Genomic DNA, 25451 nt, shown 5'->3' on the forward strand with positions numbered 1-25451 from the left:
TCCACATTTGATGTTAAACTAATTCAACTACAACCACAAAAGAAAACCTGATTCTAACATTTACACTCAGTACTTTGAGATATATCCCAAATAGGTTTTGTTCCCCTCTCCAACCTACTGCAGTTGAGTCCCTTGTTGAACAGTTTCAATACTCTTTTTTTAGAAACTTGTGAAAATATACCTTTCTTCCTAGTCAGGATTACTAACAGCAGAAAGACACCGACATGATGTTGGAAATTTGCTGCCAATACCAAGTGTGATCAAAACATAAGCACACCGTTTTCAGTTGCTGTGTTTCAGATCACCAGCACAAATGAATCCTGATGGCCATAAGGAGATTATGTACCTCCCCAAGTGAGTGACTTCTTTCTTTCTAACCAACACTGGCATTAGGAAGAAAACTGGTGGACACAAACTGCTGGAAAACCGCTGCAGATGCCCCAGACTTAACTCAATAGACACATCTTGAGAAAAGTGGAGAAAACTGGCTTTTGCAGACGAAAGGCCTCAAAGGACCTCTGCCGACAGACATCATATGATTAGAGAAGGATTAAAATGAAAGCAAGCACCTTTGTTGGTGGAAACGACACCAATAAAATTGGGTCAATAATCTGAGCATTTCTTCCTGCATGTGTTTGATTGGACCTGAGGTAAGCTGCAACAGAGAATGAGTGACATCAGAAAGTATAGATCAGCTTAAGGGTCAGGGGGATATGAGAAGCCTGAGAACACAGTGTCCACTTCTCCTTTTTCTTCCTTTAGAAACAAAATCAAACCACACAAGAACCCTCAAATTTCAAGCAAGCAAGAAAACAAAACATTATTTTTTAAAAGTGCTAATAAACCAATTCTAGGTGCCAATAACTTTGAACATTCTGGACCTCACGTTTGCCACAAGAAGCTGTTGTAATGGGTGTCACGCACACATCTATCACAAAGATTTGATTCTAAGATGCTTTGATCAAATCTCAGACAGCTAATCAACTCTCTACAAGTTATTTGTTCTCCTGAAGATCTTTCTGTGCCAATGTCTGAAAAGAAACATATAATAATTATAAATGAGGGAAATGAAATTCTTAACAAAGGAATTACATACAATTTATGTAAATTTAGCACAACAATAACTCTGGGCATTTCTAAATTTTATTTTTGAAAATTTTTATAAAAAAATATAAATCCTAACATAACCTCTTAGAACACTTTAAACAAAAAAAATGTTTTCGGAAAACAAACATGAAACAAAATGTAACATATTAAATTAATACTATATTTTAACATACTTTAAAGCTAGCTATATATGTCTTCTTCTAAAATAGAGCATGGCAAATACTGTGCTCTTTTTATAAGCAACCAAAGTAAGAGGTTAAAAGCAATTTAAAGTGCTCCCACACAATCCGAAAATAAGTTTCCAATAACTACATCCAAAGTTCTTGAGATCACAGGATCAAATATAATAAAAGTATAATTTATGCCTATCAAAAACAAAAAGCTTTTAAGTATTATGATAGTTAAACTCCGTTAGTGCATTAATCCTCTAATAACAGTTTCAGTCAAGGGAATGTTGCAAGGTCAGGTTTGAATTTTTTAACTCAGTTTGAAATTGTATATATTCTCTTTGACTAGAACTTGGTTTGTGTAGCACCTAACTCTCCAGGAACTCAAAACACCACACAGATTTACATTCTGACTTTAGTTTTGTTGTTGCTGTTTTGTTCTTTGTATCTAGTACAAATCCATGTGAAGGGCAAAATACGATGATGTTCAATGATGTGTGTACCAGTAAAACCATTATTACCCGTAGGTAAAACAATGCTAAACAGAAGTGAAAGAACCAATGATGGCTTACCAACTCTAAAGATTCTACTTCTGTTTGGAGAGCTTCATAAACACTTTGCATGTCATCTTCCTTATAAAGTTCTAATTCTCTTTTAAGTCTGTTTTAAAGGAAAAATTCGCCATATTAGTTCAGCAATAAACTTTTAGAATAATCTTTTATTATGTGGGTAGCGTCAGGTTTGCAGCTTCTATCATCAGAATTTCAAGGTAACACTAAGGAATTTGGAAAGAAATTTTAATTTTCTATAATTTTGTAACAACTATATAAAATTTTGGAAAAAAAAAACCTTCCAGAAAGAAAATAAGGTAGATAGACTGAATAAATAATAGATGGTTAAAAATTTGAGGTTAATTAAAAGAGCAACATGGTTTAGTGGGAAAAATATAGTACTGTACGAAGACCTCTGTTTCAGTCCTGGCCACTAACAAGGTGAATAACCTTGGCTAAATCATTTAGTCTCTCTAAGCCTCACCTGAAAAATTTTAAGGACAGGAAAAAAACGACATCTGAGATCTTCTTGCTCTAAAATTAAACATTAACTTTATAATACACATATGTAATTAAAATATATTTTAATTTAAAAATAAGAAAATACTATCAATGTTCCTTTTCCCCAGTTAAGTCTCTAACCCTTTGAATACTCTGAAATTCTTTTTTCAAAAATTATTTTATATCTATATTTAATGTGAAAAACAGTGAAGAAACAGTCTTTCATTTCTAGTATTATGACTAACATTCCTTCCAAAAAGAAAAACATAAGCAAAAGCCATGAACTGTGGATGGAGAGGTGGGGAACTAGGGAGTGAGACTGGGTAGCTACAAGGTGAGGCTGCTCTGAGGGCAGATACCAAGAGTCATAGTGCTCTCACAAACCTAAGCAAGTTGAGCAGCCACAGGTGAAATGTATAGATCAGCTTGAACCTTTGCTGAGTCCTGACACTTAAGGGGAAGGTGAGGGGGTCCTAGGCCAGTTGCACTCCATGTTTACTGGAAGAAACAAAATAAAAGCCTCTCTGAAGGGAAGTTTAACATATTTAGGCCCACAGGCCTCTCACAGACTAAGAGCAAACGATGAGTTCACAATCAAAGATCACCAAGCACTTAAGAATGCAAGCCACCATAAGTAAAAGTCAGCAGAGACAATAAACAGCAGATTATATCCATAATATATGAAGAACTACAAGTTAATAAGAAAAAGACAAGACAATGGAAAATGGACATGCACACACACACACACAAACCTTCACCAGATTATTCACAAAAGAAGCTATCCAGGGGCCAGCCCAGTGGCACAGCAGTTAAGTTCGCATATTCCACTTCTTGGTGGCCCAGGGTTCACTAGTTCGGATCCCAGGTGCAGACATGGCACCATTTGGCAAGCCATGCTGTGGTAGGCATCCCACATATAAAGCAGAGGAAGATGGGCATGGATGTTAGCTAAGGGCCAGTCTTCCTCAGCAAAAAGAGGAAGGTTGGCAGTAGTTAGCTCAGGGCTAATCTTCCTCAAAAAAAAAAAAAAAAAGAAGCTGTCCAATGGCTAATAAAAATATGCAAGTGTGCTCAACTTTATTAGTTACCAAGAAAATATAAAGGAAAAACACAATGAAATGCTACTACACACCCACCAGAATAACTAAAATGAAAAAAAGGAAATTCCAAGTGTTGACAAGGATATGAAGAAACTAGAACTCTCAGACACTGCTGGCATAGGATATCATTTTCCATTTTTTCACTTTTAATCTATTTATGTCTTTATATTTAGAGTGGGTTTTTTGTAGAAACCATATAGTTGTGTCTTACTGTTTTACATAATATGATAATCTCTGTTTTTTAGTTGGTGTGTTTAGACCATTGACATTTAGTATAATTATTTATATGACTGGATTAAAAATATAGCATTTTGCTAGTTGTTTTCTATTTGTTCCATCTGTTCTTTGTTCACTTTTACCTCTCCTTTTGCCTGCTTTTGGATTAACTGATTTTGTTCATGATTGCATTTTATCTCCTATATTGACATTTTTTTATACATATCTTTAAAATTTTGCAATGCTTGCACTAGGTTTATAATATGCATCTTCAGTTTATTACTGTACATTCTCAAATAATATTATATTGCAGTACTTATAGTATAAGAACTTTATAACTGTATATTCCCAATTTCTCCCTCCAGTTTTTTTGTTCTATTGTTATCACAAATTCTTCTTTTACACATACTATAAACATCAAATATATCACTACTATTTTTGTTTCAGTCATTTATCTTTTAGAGCAATTAAAAATGGAAAAAAGTTTTCATATTCACCTTCATTTTAACCATTTCTGGAGCTTTTATTTCTTTGTGTAGCTCCAAGTTTCTATCTGGTATTATATTCCTTCTTCCTGAAAAACTTACCATAGGCTTTTTTTGTAATGTAGTCTATTGGCAAGGAATTCTATCAACTTGTATTTGTCTAAAAATATCTTAATTTGCCTTAATTTGTGAAAGATATTTTCATGGAGAATTCTGAATTGACAGTTCTCACTTTCGATCTTTAAAGATGTCCTTCCCTCATGTTCTGGCCTGCACAGTTCCTGATGAAAAGTCTACTGTAATTCGGGATCTTCATTCCTTTGTGTTAATGTGTCTTTTCTTTCTCTTTCTTCCTTCATGATTTTCTCTTTATTTTTATGAGGTTTGAATATGATGTGAATAGATGTTTGCTTTTTAAAAATGCTAATGGAGTTCTGTGAGGTTCTTGTATCTGTGCTTTAAAGTATTTTATTATTTTTGTAAAATTTTCTGCCATTATCTTTAACATATGGAACAGTACGGATGAATCTCAAATGCATTATGCTAAATAAAAGAAGCCAGAATTAAGAGGCTATATTGCATATTATTCTATTTATATTATGTACTGCAAAAGACAAAATTAGGAAAAGAAAATAGATCAAAGACTGAGTGCACATTGCAGGCATTGGTTATAAATGGGCAAGAGGGAACATTTTGGGGTGACGGAAGTATTCTATACCTTGATTGTGGTGTTGGTTCATCACTGAATGTGTTTGCCAAAATTAACTGAACTGTATACTAAAAACAGTGAATTGTACTGGATATAAATTAAACTTCAATAAGCCTGTCTTTAAAAAAAGACAATGAGAGTAATCTAGGTTCTCATAGGATAATAGCAACCACCTAAATAAAAACTCTCTCTTCATAAGAAGACCAAATAAAGCCACCCATAAGCCATACCTACAAGCTAACTAGGAAATAGAGGATATTACAAACTTGAAATTACACGTAAGCAGGGAAATAAACATCTAAATCCAGCAGAACCAGCTCTGAAGCCTACACCAATGCAGAGGGTGAAGCAGCAATTAAATGGAAGATAGGAGAAAGAAGAGGAAGCGGGACATGGAGTGATGAGACACAGGTTCAAAGGCCCTCAGAAAGAGAAAGTCTCACCCTGTGTGGGACAACAGTGAGGACAGGTCTGAAGCCTCACGGCTCAGAGTACTGGCTTTTGTAAAATCGAGGGAAGTTTTCAATCAATGGCTCTCTTATTTGGGGGGTCTAAGTGTTGTTGTGGTTTTTAATTTTATAATTTTCTTTTGTTTCTCCAAGGCCCTTAATTTTCACCTCTTGCTTCTTTCTCATCTTTAAAGGTTGTAGCCCTTTCCAAGTACTACTTTTCATCCAATAACCATAGCTGAAATGGATAAAATTTTCAAAGAACTATACTAACAATAAAAAAGCAAAAACACTTTCAGAGATCAGATAATCCCAATACTATATAAATTGGCCCAGGGTATAAAAAATAAAAAAACAGTCAAATTCTTTTCAAGTGTAATAGTGATACCTAAACCTGATAAAGACAGAAAGATAGCACACACATCACACCCTCCCACCCCAACATATGAATACTGATGCAAAAATTCTAAATAAAATATTAGCAAAAAGAATCTAATACCACATTAAGTAAATAATATATTATGACCAGTTAAGATTTATTCTAGGAATGAAGGTATGGTTCAATATTAGAAATTCATTAATATAGTTGACCTTATTAGTATTTCCAAGGAGAAAAATAATATGGTCACCTCCAGAGGTGCTGAAAGGAGCTTTGAAATATTCAAAACTTATCTCTGATAAAAACAGTCAATAAAAATCAGAATTAATGGATGCTGTTTTATATTGTTGTTTTTGTTGTTGAGGAAGACTGGTAGTAAGCTAACATCTGTGCCAATCTTCCCCTTTTTGCTTAAGGAAGATTGTCCCTGAGCTAACATCTGTGCCAATCTTCCATTTTTCGTATGTGGGACACCACCACAGCATGGCTTGATGAACAGTGTGTAGGTCCACACCTGACATCCAAACCCGAGAACCCTGGGCCGCCAAAGCAGTGTGTGTGAACTTGACCACTACACCACCTGGCTGACCCCTGAATGCTGTTTTTAAATGATAAAAAGCTCATGTCAGAGGCTGGCCCTGTGGTATAGTGGTTGGGTTTGGGTGCTCTGCTTCAGCGGCCCAGGGTTCCTAAGTTCAGATCCCGGGTGTAGACTTATAAACTGCTCATAGGGTGTCCTGTGGTGGTGTCCCAAATACAAAGTGGAGGAGGACTGGTGCGGTTGTTGGCTCAGGGACAATCTTCCTCAGGCAGAGGGAGGAAGACTGGCAGCAGATATTGCTCAGGGCCAATCTTCCTCACCAAAAAAACACGTCAGTCCTAAAGTAAGCATCTTACTAGGGTAACCCTAGAGTCAATCCCCTTAAGTTCAGAAACAAAGATGCCCACTGTCTCTACTACTTTTTAATATTTTGATGGAGAAACTAGCCATTGAAATTAATCTAGAGAAAATAAGTAGAGGAAGAGGAATTTTAAAGAAGAAATAAAGCTATCTCATTTTTTGGTGATTTGACAATATACCTGGAAAACCTAAGAATCAATGTTACCAGCAGTAACTAACATGACTTTTTCTTGGATAGGATGTCATAAAAATGTTAATTATCCTTAAGTTAAGTAAAATTTAATTTGATCCCAATAAAAACACTAACATCTTGTTTTTTCCTGGTGCTAGGCAAATCTATTCTAAAGTTCACACTATAAAAAAATAAACATTCTAGGAAAGCTCTTGAATGTTTTTTTCGATGAAAGCTCTGGAAAAGAACAAACAAAAAATGTTGACTAGCCCTGCCAGATATTAAATCATACTATTAATCCTTTATAATTAAATAGTGCAATAGTACCATATAAATAGAGCAGTAGGACATAGAAGATGGAAATAGACCAAAGGACAAGTGGACATTTAGTATGTGATAAAAGTGGCTCCTCAAATCACTGGGGAAAAAAAGATGAGCTTTTTAATAAACCGTGTTAGGAAAACTGGATAATCATTTGCAATGTGGATATAAATGGACAGTCAAAGCTAAAACTGGATCTGTATCTCACAGCATATACTGTGGATCAATGATTTAAATGTAAAAATTGAAACAACACAAGGACAAAGTAAAAGTATAGGTAAATTCCTTTATAAGCTGGATGTGGTCAAAGACTTTCTAACTACGACTCAAAATACAAATGCAATAAGAGTATTAAATTCAGTTACAGAGGCCAGCCCCGTGGCCACGTGGTTAAGTTTGTGCACTCTGCTTTGGTGGCCCAGGGTTTCACCAGTGCTAATCCTGGGCGCAGACATGGCACCGCTCATCAAGCCATGCTGAGGCAGCGTCCTCAGCATGTCTAGAATATACAGTTATGGACTGGGGGGCTTTGTGGTGAAGAAGAAGGAGAAAAAAAAAGAAGACTGGCAACAGATGTTAGCTCAGGAGCCAATCTTTAAGAAAAAAAATTCAATTACATTTTTTAAAATTGCATAGCAAAAAACATACATAAAATCAAAAGATGAATGACAATCTAGTAGACAATATTTGCCACATATCTCACAGATAAAGGTCTAATCTCTCTAATATATAAAGAAATTTTATAATCAAAGGAAAAGACCAAAACTCTGTTAGAAAAATGGGGACAAGTCAGAGACAGGCAGTTCACAGAAAACAATATACAAATCATTTTTAAATATATGAAAAATGGTCAATTTCACTCATAATAAAGGACGTGTAAATTTACTACACAGGGATATCATTTCTCATCTATCAGATTCGTAAAACTTCGAAAACTTAATAACACTCTTTTGATAAGGCTGTGGGGAAACAAGTGTACTCAAACAGTGCTATTGGGAATTCAAAATGATTAAACCTAAACGGAGGGGGATTTGGCAATATCTAACAAAACTATATTTATATTTTTCTTTTGATCCTGCCATTCCATGTCAGTAATATACCCTATAAATACAAAACAACATATGCACAAAGTTTATTTGTAATCATAAAATACTGGAAACAACCTGTATCTGGTCTTATGAGACTAGTTGAATAAACTATAGTATATTCATATAATGGAGCATTAAACAGTATAAAAAGAATGAAGATGATCTGTTTTAACTAATATGGAATGAATTCAAGGATATATTGTTAAGTGAAAAATAGCAAGATACAAGAGATTATATATAATGTGTTAACATATGTGAAAGAGAAAGGGATATAAGAATACATACTTACCTGCTTATTTTTGCAAAAGGAAACATAGGAAGGATAAACCTGGAACTAGTGAAAATGGTTACCTACAGCAGTAAGTACAAATGGGGTGGAAGAGATATGGACTGGAATGAAACTCCTCAAGGTGTATCTTTTTACATACTTTTGACTTTTGAATCATGGTGATGATTTATTTACATATTTAATGAATAAAATTAAATCAATAAAGATTAGAAAAAGAACTATCACTTATATTTTATTCTTGCCAAAAAAATGCTTAACCTGGATCTAATTTCAAAGGAACAGATAAATATAAATTGCATGACATTCTACAAAACAACTGGCCTAGATCCTTAAAAAAAGAAAAGAAAAGGAAAGGTAACTATAAAGAACATTATTAAGATAAAAGGAGAAATACGAATGTAGACTGTGTAATAGCTAAGAGCATCGTGTCAAGGTGACATTTCTCAGGCGTGTTAGCTGTGTCGTGGGGATGGAGAAGAATAGTCATGTTCTTGGGAGATACGTGCTGAAGTATTCAGGGAACAAGTGTTGCAGCAAAATGATACAGGAGGGTAGAGAGATAAAGAATTTACAGTTGTGCATGGAGCACACTTTTTTATAAATTTAATTTTTTCAAAATAAAACTTGGGGATAAAAAACTGTCTTTCCCCCAAAATGAGAAAATACAATAAACAATTTTATGACATAAATTTGAAAACTTAGGTAAAACGGACAAATTTCTAAAAAAATATGACTTTCAAAATTTATTCTAGAAGAAATAGAAAGACTAAGCAGTACTTTAACTTAAGGAAAACCAAATAATTGGTCCAAAAATTCCTACAAAGAAAACACTAGACTCAGATGGGTTCAGAAGTAAGTTCTAAAAAATGTCACACTTCCAAGAATAGATCATTCTAATCTCATACAAAAATCTTCCAGACAATTGAACAAGAAATAATACCCCTGTACTCATTTTATAAGGTTCATATAGCCTTGATATTGAAACCATATAATAGCACAAAAACAAAAAATTTAAGTCAATCTCACTCATAAATACAAACGCAAAATCATAAAATATTAGCAAAACAAATCAGCAGTATGTTAAAAAATATACACCATAACCAAGTTGAGTTATCCCAGGAATGTAATGATAGTTTAATATTTGTATATTTATAAATGTCATTCACCACATTAGCAGATTAAATAAAGAAAAATACATAAGATTTCCTCAATATATACAGAAAAAAATTTTGATAAAACTTACCCATTCATAACAAAAAAAAAAACTCGTAGAAAACTAGAAAAAGAAGATAATTGCTTAAATCCCTTGAAATATACCTATAAAACTCTCAACAAAACATTCATAATAGGGAAAACCCAAGAAACTTTCCCTTTAAAATCAGCAACAAGATAAGGATGTTCCCTATCACCGTTTTTATTCAACAGTGTACTGGAGCCCCAATTCACAAGAAGACAAGAAAAGAAGTTAAAGGCATAATGACTATAAAGAAAGAACAAAACTATTATTTACAGATGTTGTAGTAGATGGTATATTCAGTGTTCCTCCCTACAGGATGCTATGTTTCTGCTCTACGGATGTCAGGCTTGGCCAACTGACTTCTTTTTGCCAACAAAAATATGAGCACAAGCTTTCTAAGCAGAAGTTTTCAGAGCAGACGCATGCTTCATTATGACCTCCTTTACTCCTGCGGTGAAACTGACTACATCCCAGTAGGGCCTGCTCCTTCACACTTGGTCACCGAGTGAAGACCAGGAGGAGAAGCGTGGCTAACTCCCAATGGACCTGTAGTGTGAGCAAGAAATAAACACCTGTTGTAAATCACTGAGATTTTGGGGTTGTTTGCTTCTGAAGCATAATTTGTCTAAGCCACAGAAAAAAATGTTAAAAATAATTGAGCATCAATGGCCACTAACATCCAAAAAATGAGAGAGAGTAGGCATTATAAGAGCCTCCTGACGGAAAAACACATCACCACTTTTGATATGGATTTGCCAAAAAATTCAACCTGAATTTGATCAAGCCTCTAGATCCAATTGCCAATTTACAAAAAATATATGTCAAATGAATATGTTTAACCATACAATGGGAATATAATCAACCACAACCAAACTGTGGGAAACTCTACAGGATAAAGAAATTTAATTTCCTCAACAAATAAATTACAAGTTAAAAACAGAAGGCGGAGCTTCTAGATTAAAAGAGATTTAAAAGACATATCAGCTGACTGTCATGTGTGAACGTTTTTTGGAACTGAATTCAGACAAACAAAAAAAATGACATTTATAAATAATTGAAAACTTAAACATTGACTGGATATTTGATGATATTAACTACTGTTTATTTTATGTGTAACAATGGATTCTAGTTATGTTTTTTAAAGTTCTTACTTTTTAGAGAGACATAATAAGATAATAATATGATGTGTATAATTTTCTTCAAGTAATACAGGAGAAAAATGAGTGGAGATATAGATGAAATAAGATTGGCCAGAAATTGATAACGATTAAAGTTGAGGGATGAGTACATAGGATTCACTATATTTTTTCTTTTTTACTTTTGTATGTACTTTAAATCTTCTATAATAAGTTTTTTTAAAAAATAGAGTTTAGCAACGATAATGGCCATAAAGTCAACATACAAAAATCTGTTATATTTCCATGCACCAGCAATAAAAACAAAAAAACACATTTACAACAGCAACTAAAACTGCAAGGTATCTAAAATTAAAACTCACAAAAAATGGGCGAGATTGATAAACAGAAAATTATACAGTTTTATTAAAAGATATTAAAGAAGACAAGTAAATCGAACTATCCTAAGTTTATAGACAGGAAGTTTCAGTTTAACAAAGATGTAAAGTCTCTCAAAAGTGACTACAGAGTGAGCGGAATTGTGACCAAACTTACAACAGAGTCTCATGGATATAAGGTGATTCAGAAATGTACATGAAAGCAAAGAGCCAAGTATAGCCAAGACACTCTCGATGAAGACAAAGGACAAAGAGGAGTGTCCTGCCTTATAACAAGACTCGCTATTACTTAAGTCTGCATGTGTCACTGTGCTAATAAATAATATTAAAATAACCACCTTTAAAAAACTCATTATAAAGTATCAGTAATTAAATAGTCAAAACTGAACGATATGCATTTAGTAGTGATTAAGACAGGTTTGAACAGAAATGAATGAATTGACCAATGAAAGAGAAGAGGAAATAAAATCCTGAAACAGATTCATGAATATATTATTCTTTTTATAAGAGAAGCGACTGTAGATCACTAGAGGAAGGAAAAACTATTCAATAAATCTGCTGGGACAATTTATTACCCATGTGGGAAAAAAGAAAAATGGATCTTACTGTACATTCAAACAAAAATCAATTCCAGATAACAACCTAAATGTGAAAAGGCAAACCTTAAAAATTATTAGAGAAAATATAGGAGAATATCCTTCTTATCTTGGGTAGGGAAAAAGCTCTTAAACGAGACACAAAAACACTAACCATAAAAAGAAATGACAGATACTTTCAACTACAGTAAAAGTAGGAACTCTATTCAAGCACAACAGCATAAACACCAAAAAAAAAAAAAAAGATCAAAAAGAAAACCCTGATCAGGGCCAGCCCAGTGGTGTAGTGGTTAAGTTTGAGTGCTTGCCTTCATCAGACTGGGGCTTGAGGTTCTGATCCTGGGTGCAGCCCTACAACTGCTCTTCAAGCCATGCTGTGGCAGCGTCCCACACAAAATAGAGGAAGATGGGCATAGATGTTAGCTCAGGGCCAATCTTCCTCACACACACACAAAAAAAGAAAAAGAAAACCCTCGTAAACTGGCAGAAGATATTTTCAATGCGTAACAGACAAAATCCAGAATTATTAAAAGATTGAAAATAAAAAACTTCTAGAAATCAATAAGAGAAAGGTAAATTACCCAAACAACCCAGTAGCAGAATAATTAGGAGGCATTTTACAGAAAAGGAAACATATGGTCCATAAAAAGACGAAAAGATGCTCAATCACATAGGTAGTCAGGGAATGCAGATTAAGACCACAAAATATCATCTTACATCCATGAGATTGGCAAAAATTATTAATTCCGAAAACAAAGTATAGAAGAGGCTGGAGATTAATGGGGAAGTTTACAATGTGCTAATGGAAGTATAAATTAGTTTAATCACTTTGGAAAATAGTTTGTCATTATCTTCTAAGGTTCAACATTCATATGCTTATACTCAGCAATTCCACCACGCATAACTAGAGAAACTCTTGCACATGTGCACTAGGATGATCACAACAGCACTGTTTGTGATGACAAAAACTGGAAATAACCCAAATGTGCATTAACAAGAAAAAAAATTGTGGTATATTTATACATGTACGCTCAATAACATGGGTAAATTTTAAAAACAATGTTGAATGAAAAACAAGTCCCAGACAGTGTGATACCATCTTTACACAACTCAAAAACAAGCAAAAATAAACCAATATATTGTTTTAGCATGCATATAAATGATGGGCAGCTCATATATATAAATACGTGGCATAAATTTAAATAAATCACAATGAAACAAAGAAAATTATACATAAATAAGAAAATGAATCCACTAAGTCATATCTCACACATACACACAAGAAAATGAAACACAATCTAGGACAGTAAATACATTTGGGAAAAGAAAGGAAGTATGGGATAAAGGAGGAGCCCATAGCTCACACAAGTTATTGGTAATGTTCTAGTTTAGTTCACAGGTGCTCATTACGTTATTATACTTTAGAACTTACATATACTTAAGGAAGAAAAATATAATAGTTATAGGGATGGAGGGGGAAAAATACCCTACATATGCGAAGTTCATTGTGTTCTGAACTTTTAGGAAGGTAATAGTAAGTAAGAATTCTAAAGGAATGCTCAAGTAGGAAAGATACAGCAAGTTATTAATTTTAAGCATTAGATTTTCACACAAGCATAAAATCCCTTGTAATAAATATTTTTAAAGAGTAAGTGGAAAGTTAAATGGAGAGTTACAGTGTACTGCAGATGCTGCTGTACAATGCACTTAAGGCTTTATTTTCATATATATATCTCCTCAAATAAAATGGTAGGGATCTTTCTTCCCACCATACCATCAATACTTGCCCCTCCCCTTTTTCAGTTCAAATGGACTACAGGTTCTGTAAGATCTTTCATGCCCATCGGAACTGGGCAGTGATCGCTTTCCCTTTTAGTTAGCTAATAATAAGAATGAGAGACTACTGAAATTAAAGAAGGCATTTAGAGCAAATTATAGGAAGTATTTCACTCTTCAGCATATAATCAAGCTGTAGAATTTAGATGTGCACTTAAAGAAAAGATTGCTGTTGCTAGCTTTAAAAGGGGCTAGATGATAATGGTATGAATATTAATACATTTGCAGCTGGCCAAAGCTCTACAATGGTAAGCAGATCTCACGCTTCAGTGCATAGACTGATTGCCTACAGGAGTCAAGAAGGACTTCCTTCACCTACCGCACAAAAACTAAGGGCAGTTTGCACTGGTTATTATCACTTTTTTCTGAATCATCAAATAATGACAAGGATGGGCCAACACTGCTAGTTAGTTTAGCAAAATTTATGTTCCATGTATTTTTATGATTTTATGCACCATTCCAAATGTTTTTCAGTTACCTCTAAGTGCCACAGAAAAGCCTTAACTAAAGAATACTCTTTTTAGCTATAGAACTGCACAAATACTAGTTAAGCAGAAAGAAGGAAAATTTTCACCCAAAGTCCTAGTACACAAACTCAAATGCTATTAAAATTTAGGTCTGTTTCATCACAGTCTGGTGTTTCCGTATAATAGTGATTATGTAATCTTGCCTCCTAGTTTTTTCTTTTGCTTAATGCTACCATATACAATTCCCCCAGTTGTTTGCACATGCCAATTAATACCATTGAAGATAATATGTAGTAGTCCAAGTGGCCATAGTACAGTTAACTTAATCACTCATTTATGGTACAGCATTTAAGTTGTTCCTACTTTTTTTCTACCATAAACAACATTTCTAGGAACACCTTTATGCATAAAGCTTCTTCTGAACTTGGAATTATTTTCCTTGCGATAGAGCTCATAAGTGGAATTATTCGGTCAAATAGCATAAACATTTTAAGGTGCTCACAATAATTTTATATACACCTAATTGCATTCCAAATATATGCAAAGTATACTGCCACTGCAATGCATGAATTCTCTCTGTACTGCACTCACGCCAATCTGGATTATGGTCATTTAAGAATATCTTTCAAAATTTGACAGAAAAATAATATTCAGTGGTTTTAATCTGCATTTAATCAATAAGCAATATAACTGAATTATCTTGTTTTATTCATCTTGGTATCCCTGGTAACTTGCACAGTGTATGGCATAAAGTAGGCATTTAATATATGTTTGTTGGATAAATACATGAATGAAAAACTATTGATTTTAGTGTTTTCTTGTTGATTTTTTATCAGCTGATTGTTTGATAAACTGTTATCCCTTGTTTGTCATAATTACTATAAATTTCTCCCAGTTTATCATTCCATGTTGACTTTTTTGACACATGGAATATTAAATCTTCTATGTTAAGTCTATTAATCTTATCCTTTTTGGTTTCCTAATCACGCCAGAGGTTTAATAAGTAGTTGTTTCTACTTTTTGCTAGTTTTTCCATGGTTTGACTTTCTTAATATTGTCTATATTAATTCATAAGAAAATTATTTTAGTGCCATTTAAACACAAAAATACTATTTTTAGAGATACACAGGTCATCCTCTTTCATACACAATTTATTTCTGAAAGTAGGTTTGAAAGCTGAACATATGAAAGCAGAATTTCACCTTTCTAATTATGCCTTTCCTTAGTCCAGGCCACCAGCAGACAGGTGAGAACCTTCACAAGTGTATAAGGCTCACCAGAGAGACCTGTTGAGGAGGAGGTAGGAGAGAGAGGCGTCCTGCCAGCATCTCCGTTACTCCAAATCCTAGGTTGGCTGGATTAGGCAGCTCCTTTACCACATATTTTTTATCATCTTCCACACCGTCACATCAAAAGAGGTTGCTTATAAAGGTAAACATATGAAAATTTAAAAAAAACCTGTATTACGATATCAAAGATACTAACGAATTTTGAAAATGATTACTTTAATATTATATATGGCTTGTACAATAAGCAAAATTATTTCAAAGTTTAGGGACATTTACAAATAGGCAAATTTACATCAGAATATAACTTTTAAAATAATCAATTGATTCTATCATCAAAATTTCCCTTTTATTTACTAAGAAGCTTTAATAACTATCGTATGTGCCAAGAATTCACAAAACAAGGGATCTCTTTTTAGCTTGAAGGCTACATAATCAATGTTGTAGAGACACTTCTGTTAGTGAATAAATGATGACGTTTCACCAGAAAAGATGAGGAGTCAACAGAAATATTCAATAAAATACATAGCTAAGAATGATCCTGGAATCAAACGAGGATTTTCATATTTTATAAACATTAGAAAAAGAGAGGGCTGGGGCTGGCCTGGTGGCAGAGTGGTTGAGTTTGTGTGCTCTGCTTTGGCAGTCTTGGGTTTGCAGGTTCAAATCCCAAGCACAGACCTGGCAGTGCTCATCAAGCCATGCTGTGGCAGCATCCCACATAAAAGAAGAGGAAGATTGGCACTGATGTTAGCTCACCAACAACTTTCCTCAAGCAAAAAGAGGAGGATTGGCAACAGATGTTAGCTCAGGGCCAATCTTCCTCACAAAAAAAAAAAGAGGAGAGGAATGTTATTGGTCACCTATAGATACACAATTATTTGACCAGTATTTTCCAGAAACTTTAGAACTGAGAGCTGGTTATACGTGTCCACTTTGAGTTCATTCTTGTTGATGTCAAAGAGTACTGCAAAGTAAATGTGCATTATTTTCTCAATGTAGCCTAGATAACAATTCCTATTACTTTACTAAATGATGATTATTCTAAGTAATGGTACAGAAATACTCCCACAAGTATTTAAGAATACATTTATAAAGATGTTTCTAATTATAAATATTTAGAAACTCTTACACATCTATCAGTGGGAGATAGGTTACATAAATATGACATCTCCATACACTGGCATTAAAAAGAATGAAGTTGATCAGTACAAACTAACATGGGAACTGTCTATAACATTTTCCTAATTAACAAAACAAATTACAGACCAGTAAGTGTGACCTCAGTTTTTGCTAAACACACACACATACACACAGAGATAGGTAAATTCTGAAAGGATACGTGCCAAACTTTTAACGATGGTTACATCAAGGGTTTCTGGACAGAGGTGATGAGAGAGGAGACTTTGATGTTTTACATTTTTGTAGTGTTTGAATTTTTTATTCAATCAACAGCCTACTCTTATAATTTAAAAATATCTCTATATATTTGGCAAAGTAAAAAATATACACATGTGTAAATATACATATTTATCTGTGTATCCTTTAGAGAGGCTGGAAGTATTTTAATACCATCATGTGTTTATGCCTTCTTATAAATCTTAAGGACCACCAATGTGACCTCCATGAGGAACTTAACCTGATGACTTTTTCACTGAAGAGGCAACAGCACTGATTTACTACTTCATATAAATACATTTAGAGTCTCTCAGTAGCAGGTGTATATTAACTTTTGTGCATTTTCCATTGCAAATTTGCTCTTTAAAAAACCACACTATCTTCAAATGTTCAGAAGGAAAATCTCATGCTGTTGACTTGGCAGCTTCATTTCTGAGACCAACTTTCTGTTGTATTAAACAAGCACAAACACTGGTTATAAAAAATGTTAAACCATTCTAGAAAGAAGTTTTGTGGGTAAGGAAAATCTCTCAAATGTCTCAAGTTGTCTGGATGTTACTATTTGGAATAAATAAAAAGTCATGATCAAGAACTGTATTTTGGTGACCCTGGTGACCCTGGTGTTGGATAGCAATAAAAATAACAAGCGCTGGGAATTTGAAGGGGCCCAATATATAACACACATCTTTCCTGGCTGACTTCTGCCCAATTGAGAAATAAGGAAGACCAAGATGTACATTTACTACTAATATAGCAGATACTGAGGAATGTGGCTTATATCTGCAAGCAAAGGACTTACAATGAACCCCAGAATTAGACGAACCTAACTTAAACCATTACGCCACAAGCTTTCTCTCATGGAGTCCTACCACTGTAAATCTTAAGGCATGGAGGAGCTAGTGGAACACACACTCTCTGAGGCAGGCCCACTTCCAAAGAGATAGGGAAAAGGAAGGAGCTGAGCTCCAGTTTACCCTTCCAAATTCACAAATCAGACTGAGTCACTCCTCTTCACCTTAGAATACGAAAGGGAGGTGCTATGGGGAAGGGTAGGAGGGTTAAACCAGTAAAGGTTTTTCCACATGGAAGGAAAAAAATCAAGAGTGGAAAGAATTCCATGGGGCTACCCTGGTGGTTAGAGCACACTATGTCTTTGCAAATAACACTGAAAATACATGAAGAAATTTTATCTTCTTTGTAGTGAAAATAAAATTTTATGTAGACTCAATTACTGGAACAAATATTTATTCAACACTATGTGCTCTTGACTGTGCTAGATGCAGAGACTGATAGAAAAATAAACAAGCAGAGGGAGTTCCTAGTCCAGTGGGATAGACTGATGCACATAACTATCATAGAATAAGATTAATGATACAATAGAACTATAACTATTTTCTCTATGAACTCAGAGAAAGGAACAGTAGAGGAAAGCTTTCATAATTTATTACATTCATTTATTTGTCCATTTATTTATTCAACACCTACTATATGCCAAGCTCTGTACCAAAGTATTAGGTTGTGAGTCTACAATAATGAATAAAGTAGACAGGATCCCTCCTCTTATTGAGCACATGGTGGAGAGAGACATTAACAAAATAAAGCATATAAATATGTAATTACAAAATGGCATCTGTGCTATTAGGAAAAATAACAGAGGTTACAAAATTTAGATCACAGGGTAGTGGGGGCTTCTCTGAGGAAACATTTTAACTGAGACCTAAAGCACGGGGTATGTCCCACCAGGCAGGAGACAGGCAGGCAGAGAGGTGAACAGATAGTTTCAGAAGGAAAGGTACAGACGTCTTTAGGCAGAAGAAGGCGTGGAGTGCTTGAGGGAGCAGAACGAGAAGAGTACCATTGAAAATAAGCGGGGATGAGGTCAGAGGCCATATTGTGACAAGTCATGTAGGCCACACTACGGACTTCAGGTTTCATTATGTTCCTTATGAAGCCATTGAGTGATTTTAATAAGGAGGATGACATGATTTAACTTACAACGAGTTGAAAGGTACAAAAGTGGATGAGGGGAGAGCAAAAGAGAGATTGTTACTGTGATCCAGGTGAGAGAGGACTGTGGCTAGAACTAGGACATTAGCAATGGAGACAGAGAAGAGGAAGGATTCAAACTTGGTGAGGGACCAGGGTAGGGTGAGAATGATGAGATTTGTGAACATGTCAAAAATGCCTGCTACATTTTGGATTTGAGCAATACTGTCCCCAAAATGAAATATGAGCTGGGTCTTGACGACCACACTGGAATTTAGCTAAGGGAGAAGAAAGAGAAGAAAGGGAGAAGGATACAAAGGTATGAAGGCTTGTGGAATATTCACACTTCCCCAAATAGTACTCTGATGCACTAGCAGTGTAGGGTGTGTGATAGAAATGCAGGGAGATAATGGACAGGCACACATCACAAAGGCCCTTGAACTTTGTTTCCATTTTTGTTTGTCTAATCAGGGCAGCATCACTTCAGATCTATTCCTATGTTTACATGAGACTGTTGGGAAGTCAGGACTGGAGCTGAGAAAAAAGAGTTTAGGGACAAAGATTTGGAGATTGTCTATGGATGATAACTAAAATCATTAGACCAGATGAGAAGCCTACGGAGAGTACACATTAAGAAGACAATCAACAATTAACCTCTAGGGACCCTCTGCGTTTAAGGGACAGGTAAAATTTAAAATGAGAAAGAAGCGTGAATATGAAATCCACAAAGATAATATGAAATAAAAATGAAATCATGAGGGGCCCACCCAGTGGTGTAATGGTTAACTTTGTACACTCCACTTCGGGAGACTGGGGTTTGCCGGTCTGGATCCCTGGCGTAGACCTGTGCACTGTTTATCAAGCCACATATAAAGTAGAGGAAGATGGGCACAGATGTTAGCTCAGGGCCAATCTTCCTCGGTAAAAAGAGGAGGATTGGCGGCGGATGTCAGCTCACTCAGGGTTAATCTTCCTCAAAAAATAAATAAATAAATTATGAGTAATTAAATAATTATAATGCTATCTAATAATTATAGAACATTTACTGTGTGCCAAGCATTGTTCTAAGGGCTTTATACATATTAAATCATTTAATTTTTACTACAATCCTGTGAGGTAGGTGCTATTATTAACCTAGTTTCATAGATGTGGAGACTGAGGTATAGACAAGTTAAACTGCTTGTCCCAGGTCACCAACCGAGTAAATAGCAGAGCTGGGATTCAAAGGGGCTTGTAAATCTTAAACTCTATGCTTATGGCCTCTCAAGACCCTGAGCTTTATCACTTCTCCTCCCTAGACTATATGAAAAACTAGCTCAGTCATAGTTATACAAATCTGGGAAGCTTCTTATGAATTAATCTAACCTCTGGCTTAATTGTTAATCATAGCAATATTCTACAAGTTAGCTGTCTTAACATCTGCTAATTAAGGATCCCACACTCTTCAAAATGGAATCTTTTAAATAAACAGACATCTTGGTTTTTATATATAGGGAAAGATCCCCTAAAGCAGAGACCATTAAACCATTATGAATAATGTAAAGTACTGGTTCTCTACATTGATAGATGACATCGAGACAGAATCCAACACATAACCTAAACATGGCAGATTAACTTAAAAAAACATAATCATCATTAAAGAATTTCAATAATATAGACAGAATAAAATATATATCAAAATTTTCTAATTACTAAAAGTAGAAACAATAAGCTCATACAGGTGAACAAATAATTTTTTTGTAATGACTTTCTTATGGGTTAAAGTTTAATAAAAGTAGAAATATAGCTACAATAACCTTAAAATAAAACTGGTTCTCAATTGGGAACTATTTGGCCCACACCCCCTCTGCCCAAGGGACATTTGGCAATGTCTGGAGACATTTTGGTTGGTACAGCTGCGGGGAGTGGTGCTACCGGCATCTAGTGGGTCGAGGCGAGGGATGCTGCTAATCGTCTTACACGGCATAGGACAGCCTCCTCCAAGAAGAATAACCTCACCCCAAATGTCAATAGTGCCAAGTTTGAGAATCCCTGCTACAAAAATAGCATCCAAACCAGTAGCAGTTCAACCCAAAAAAATAAGAAAAAGGCAACCATTACAGAATTCAGTATACATTTGAACACACAGATGAAAAGTGACTATTCTATTCCAAAATTAAAGCATAAAAACAACTTAATTTTGGCTTTCATGAAAAGTTGAATAAATGTCATATCATTTCTTGCCATCATTAGCTTCTTGTTATTGCACTAATTATGAGTCTGAAGCCCTCTTTCCTAAAATCTTTACACTTCATACCTTGACTCTGCTCTTCACATTTGAAATAAGCTTTATGAAACATACCAGAAGGAAAACTAAGTTACAGATATCAAACAATTTAAAGTGGGAATTGATAAATATTGGTATTTCATTTAATAACTGCTAAAATGCAAAGACTGGACTAGGTATACGGACTGATGTTTCTTTCTATGCAAATTTCCTCTGTCACCATTTGTGAAGGAAAAAGCACTCTCTAACAGACTTTGTGTGTTTAATTTTAACCCAGGGCAAATTTTTATAACTGAGTGATAAACCCACAAACTGGAGTTCATGTTGAAATTTCTTACACTACTAACTATAATGATACCAGTGGGCATTACCACTTTTAAAAGTGTTAAAAAAATCAATGAGCAGATTGTCATTACAGAAACTCATTCTGCATCACACATATCACCCAAGAGATTGATATTTCATGCTTATAAAACTTAACATAAAATTAAATTGCAAATATTTTCTCACAATCTACTAAAATTATGGTCTAAGGCAATACATTGCTAATATGAAGCATTTGTTCAGCTCTAGTGGACATATTTCCTATATGATTTATATGAAAGAAGGCTTCATTTGCTTCTTCATGGATTCAGTAACGAAGTTTCTTTTCTTATATTAAGCCTAAAAAGTATAGGAACTTCTTTAAAATTAAGCCAGCAACTACAACACTGAATTAATAATAAATAATAGTCAAATTAATGAACTGGGGGGGGTCTCCTTGTGTATATGACTATGTTATTTCAAACATCAGTTATTCTTTCATTATCCAAGTACATAAAAAGCATCTAAATATTCCATACAAAAATACACTTTCATTCTTTAGGCACAAAACCAGAGTAATACATTTCAAGTAAAATAGTAGACTGTGATTTCTTTCTCCCCAAATCTGGATAGATAAAAAATAACTTCAATTATTTTTTTAAAAAGTTAGGAATAACAAACAGAAAGGAGAGTTGTGGAACCGATACTCTGTCTTAGTCTATTAGGATATGAAGAACAGAGTCCACCAGGTATAAGGAAAGATAAAACTGATTTCAGTATCATCAACCTGATGCATGGTGAAACTTAACGTGTAGAACTTCCTAGCCAGTGAAGTGTTTGCTTATTAGCATGTTTCAGAACACACATAGAAGGAAATAATGTCTTCATCTGGAACTTAAAAAAAAACTATGCATTTAGTTTTATGCTGAAATCTACTTGACAACTTGAAAAATTACCAGATTTTATACCAAAATATAATAGGCCATTCTTACCTTAAGCATTCAGCATCATTTTGAGGCTTTTCATTGATTTTTACTTTTTCTGCCTCCAGGTACTTGGTAGTACAAATGGCTTCATTCCTTTTATCTTCAAAAACTAAACAGTTAAGAAAATTCTTAGTCTTTTAAAAATTAAACATAAAGTCTATCTTAATTCATAAGAACAATACTCTAATGTTTGGTGCTTCACGTAAAACCTATGTGCTAATGATTTTTATTTTTCTACTTTACTATAGCAATTAAAGGCACAAAAAAGATCTTAAAAAAATTTCTGACATTAGAAACACCAGATCTAGCACTGATCCATTCAGTGTTTTACCTCCTCCTTTTTTATACCAATAGTAGTACTATATCCCAATAGGTTAATATATTTTTAAAGAATAATATGACCCTGCCATGTGTATGTAACTATACTCACTGATAAAATTAACTAACTCCTAAAGGTAATACCTTTAAGTTTTCTCTGCAGAGTAAATAATTCTTGTATTAATTCACTCTTTTGTTTTTGAAGTTCATTTAACTGGCCACGATCATGTTCCATTGACTTCAGTTCTAGGAACAAATAGATAAACAAAAACCAAATTTTAACTATTTATGCTTTGCATTAAGTATGTCAGCAATTATTAACTTTTTCTCATGTAGTAAAAGTTTGAGCAACATATGGTGAATTTTGAGCCCCAACTGGCTTCTCTTGGCCACCTAGACACTAATAAACTGACTAGAATTCGTTAAGCAATAACTGGATACTAAAGAATAAGCTAGTTGATGGTTAGGCTACCAAAAGAGAATTCAAAATAATGTACTATGACTAAGTAAAACAAACTTCCCAAGACATAATAAGAAAACTCTATCCTTCATAACTAAAGCATATTTGAAATGACACTGCATAGTACTCACTACAGTATATGGTTACAAGCTTCCACAATATTGCTAATATTGTTTTCTCTACCTAGAATTCCTTTCCTCCTTTTATCCCCACAAAAACTCCAATTCATCCTTTAAGATTCATTTCCTAATTTCTCAAATATTCTTTCTCTGCTGTACCTTCTGGGACTCCATTAGACATTTTTATGGACTAAGTGTTTGTGTCCCCTCCAAATTCATATGTAGAAACCTAATCTCCAACGTGATGGTAATTGGAGGTGGGGCATGTATCAGTACATGATAGACATTTGAGTTATTTCCACTTTTTGGTTAACCTAAATAATGCTGCTTTGAACATTGATGTAGCTTCTTGTATGGACATATGTTTTCAATTCTCTTGAAATACCTTGGAATGGAATTGACAGATCCTAAACTCTAGTTTAACATCTAGTTTAACATCTAGTTAACATCTAGTTAAACTCTAGTTTAACATTTTGAGAAATGCCCAAACCGTTTTCCAAAGCAGTTGCATCATTTTATGTTCCTATCAGCAATGTATGAGGTTTGCAATTTCTCCACAGCCTCTCCAACACTTTTTTGTTTTTTGAGGAAGATTAGCCCTGAGCTAACATCTGCTGCTGATCCTCCTCTTTTTGCTGAGGAAGACTGGCCCTGAGCAAACATCCGTGCCCATCTTCCTCCACTTTATATGTGGGATGCCTACCACAGCATGGCGTGCCAAGCGGTGCCATGTCCGCACCCGGGATCTGAACCAGCAAACCCCAGGCTGCCGAAGCAGAATGTACGAATTTAATTGCTGCGCCACAAGGCCAGCCCAGAAACACAAGAGTTTTTAATTTTGAAGTCCAATTTATCTGTTCTTTGGTTGCTTGCGAACATCTAAAAAAACATTCCTTAATCCAAGGTCATGAAGATCTACATCTGTGCTTTTTTCTAAGAGTTTTTATTTTTAGCTTTTAAATTTAGGTTTTTGACCCATTTTGAGTTAATTTTTGTGTATAATGTGAGGTAGATATCCACATTCATTTTTTTGAGTGTGTATATCCAGTTATCTAGCACCATTATTTAAAAGACTATTCTTTTCCCATTAACCTGTCTTAGCATCCTCGTCAAAAATCAATTGACCGTACATGTATGAGTTTATTTCTGGACTCTCAATTATATTCCTTTGATCTATATGCCCATACTCATGCCAGTACCACACTGTTGTGATTACTGCAGCTTTGTAGTAAGTTTGAAATCATAACGTGTGAGTTCTCCCACTCTGTTCTTTTTCAAGATTGTTTTGGCTATTCTTGGTCTTTCCCATTTCCAAATGGATTTTAGGGTTAGTTTGTCAATTTTCACAAAACGCCAGCTGGGATTGTGATAGAGGTTGCATTGAATCTGTAGGTCACTTTTAGGAGTATTGCCACCATAACAATATTAAATCTTCTAATTCATCAACTTAGGATGTCTTTCCATTTACTTAAATCTACTTTAATTTTCTTCACCAATGTTTTTTGTAGTTTTAGTGTACAAGTCTGGCACTTTTGTAAAATATATTCCTAAGTATTTTATTATTTTTGATGCTATTGTAAATTGAACTGTTTTCTTAATTTCATTTACAAATTATTCATTGTTAGTATATAGAAATGTAATTGATTTTTGTATATTGATCTTATACCCTGCAACCTTGCTGAACTTATCAGCTCAAAAGGTTTTCCTGTGGATTCCAGAGGATTGTCTATGCACAAGATTATGTTATCTTCAAATAGAGATAGTTTTACTTCTTCCTTTCCAATCTGGATGCTTTCATTTCATTTTCTTGCCTGATTGTCCTGGCTGAAATCTCTAGTACACTGCTGAATAGAACTGGCGAGAGTCAATATCTCTGTCTTCTTCCTGATCTTAGGTGGGAAACTTTCATTCTTTCATCAGTAAGAATGACATTAGTTATGGGTTTACCCTAGATGCCCTTTATCAGTTTGAGGATAGTGCCTTCCATGCCTAGTTTATTGAATGTTTTTTATCATGAAAGTGTGTTAGATCTTGCCAAATGCTTTTTCTGTCTTTGCTTATTTTGTATATATTCCATTTATCTCTTTATTAAATTCATGTCCTTGAATATATTTATAATATTTATAAGAGCAATTTTAAAGTCTCTGCTAATTGCATCATCTCTGTCATTTCTGGGTATGTTTTTATTAATATAATTTCCTCCTTGCTATGAGTTACAATTTGCTGGTTCTTCACATGTCTAGTG

The 25451-nt window shown here is 34.4% G+C and overlaps 1 protein-coding gene across 1 annotated transcript in view; it reads right to left on the bottom strand.

Annotated features, from left to right (window-relative positions):
• Window positions 1-422: 422 nt before the first annotated feature.
• CCDC172 (coiled-coil domain containing 172) overlaps window positions 423-25451 on the bottom strand; it is a 62522-nt gene continuing 37493 nt past the window's right edge. The window contains exons 5-8 of the mRNA XM_070504505.1: window positions 22772-22873; window positions 22316-22418; window positions 1847-1934; window positions 423-1031 (exon numbers count right to left, since the gene is read on the bottom strand). Coding sequence (XP_070360606.1) covers window positions 996-1031; window positions 1847-1934; window positions 22316-22418; window positions 22772-22873 — 329 coding nt within the window. The 3' untranslated portion in view covers window positions 423-995. The remainder of the gene's footprint in view (window positions 1032-1846; window positions 1935-22315; window positions 22419-22771; window positions 22874-25451) is intronic.

Source organism: Equus asinus, chromosome 2 (assembly GCF_041296235.1).
Source record: "Equus asinus isolate D_3611 breed Donkey chromosome 2, EquAss-T2T_v2, whole genome shotgun sequence".
NCBI lineage: Eukaryota > Metazoa > Chordata > Mammalia > Perissodactyla > Equidae > Equus > Equus asinus.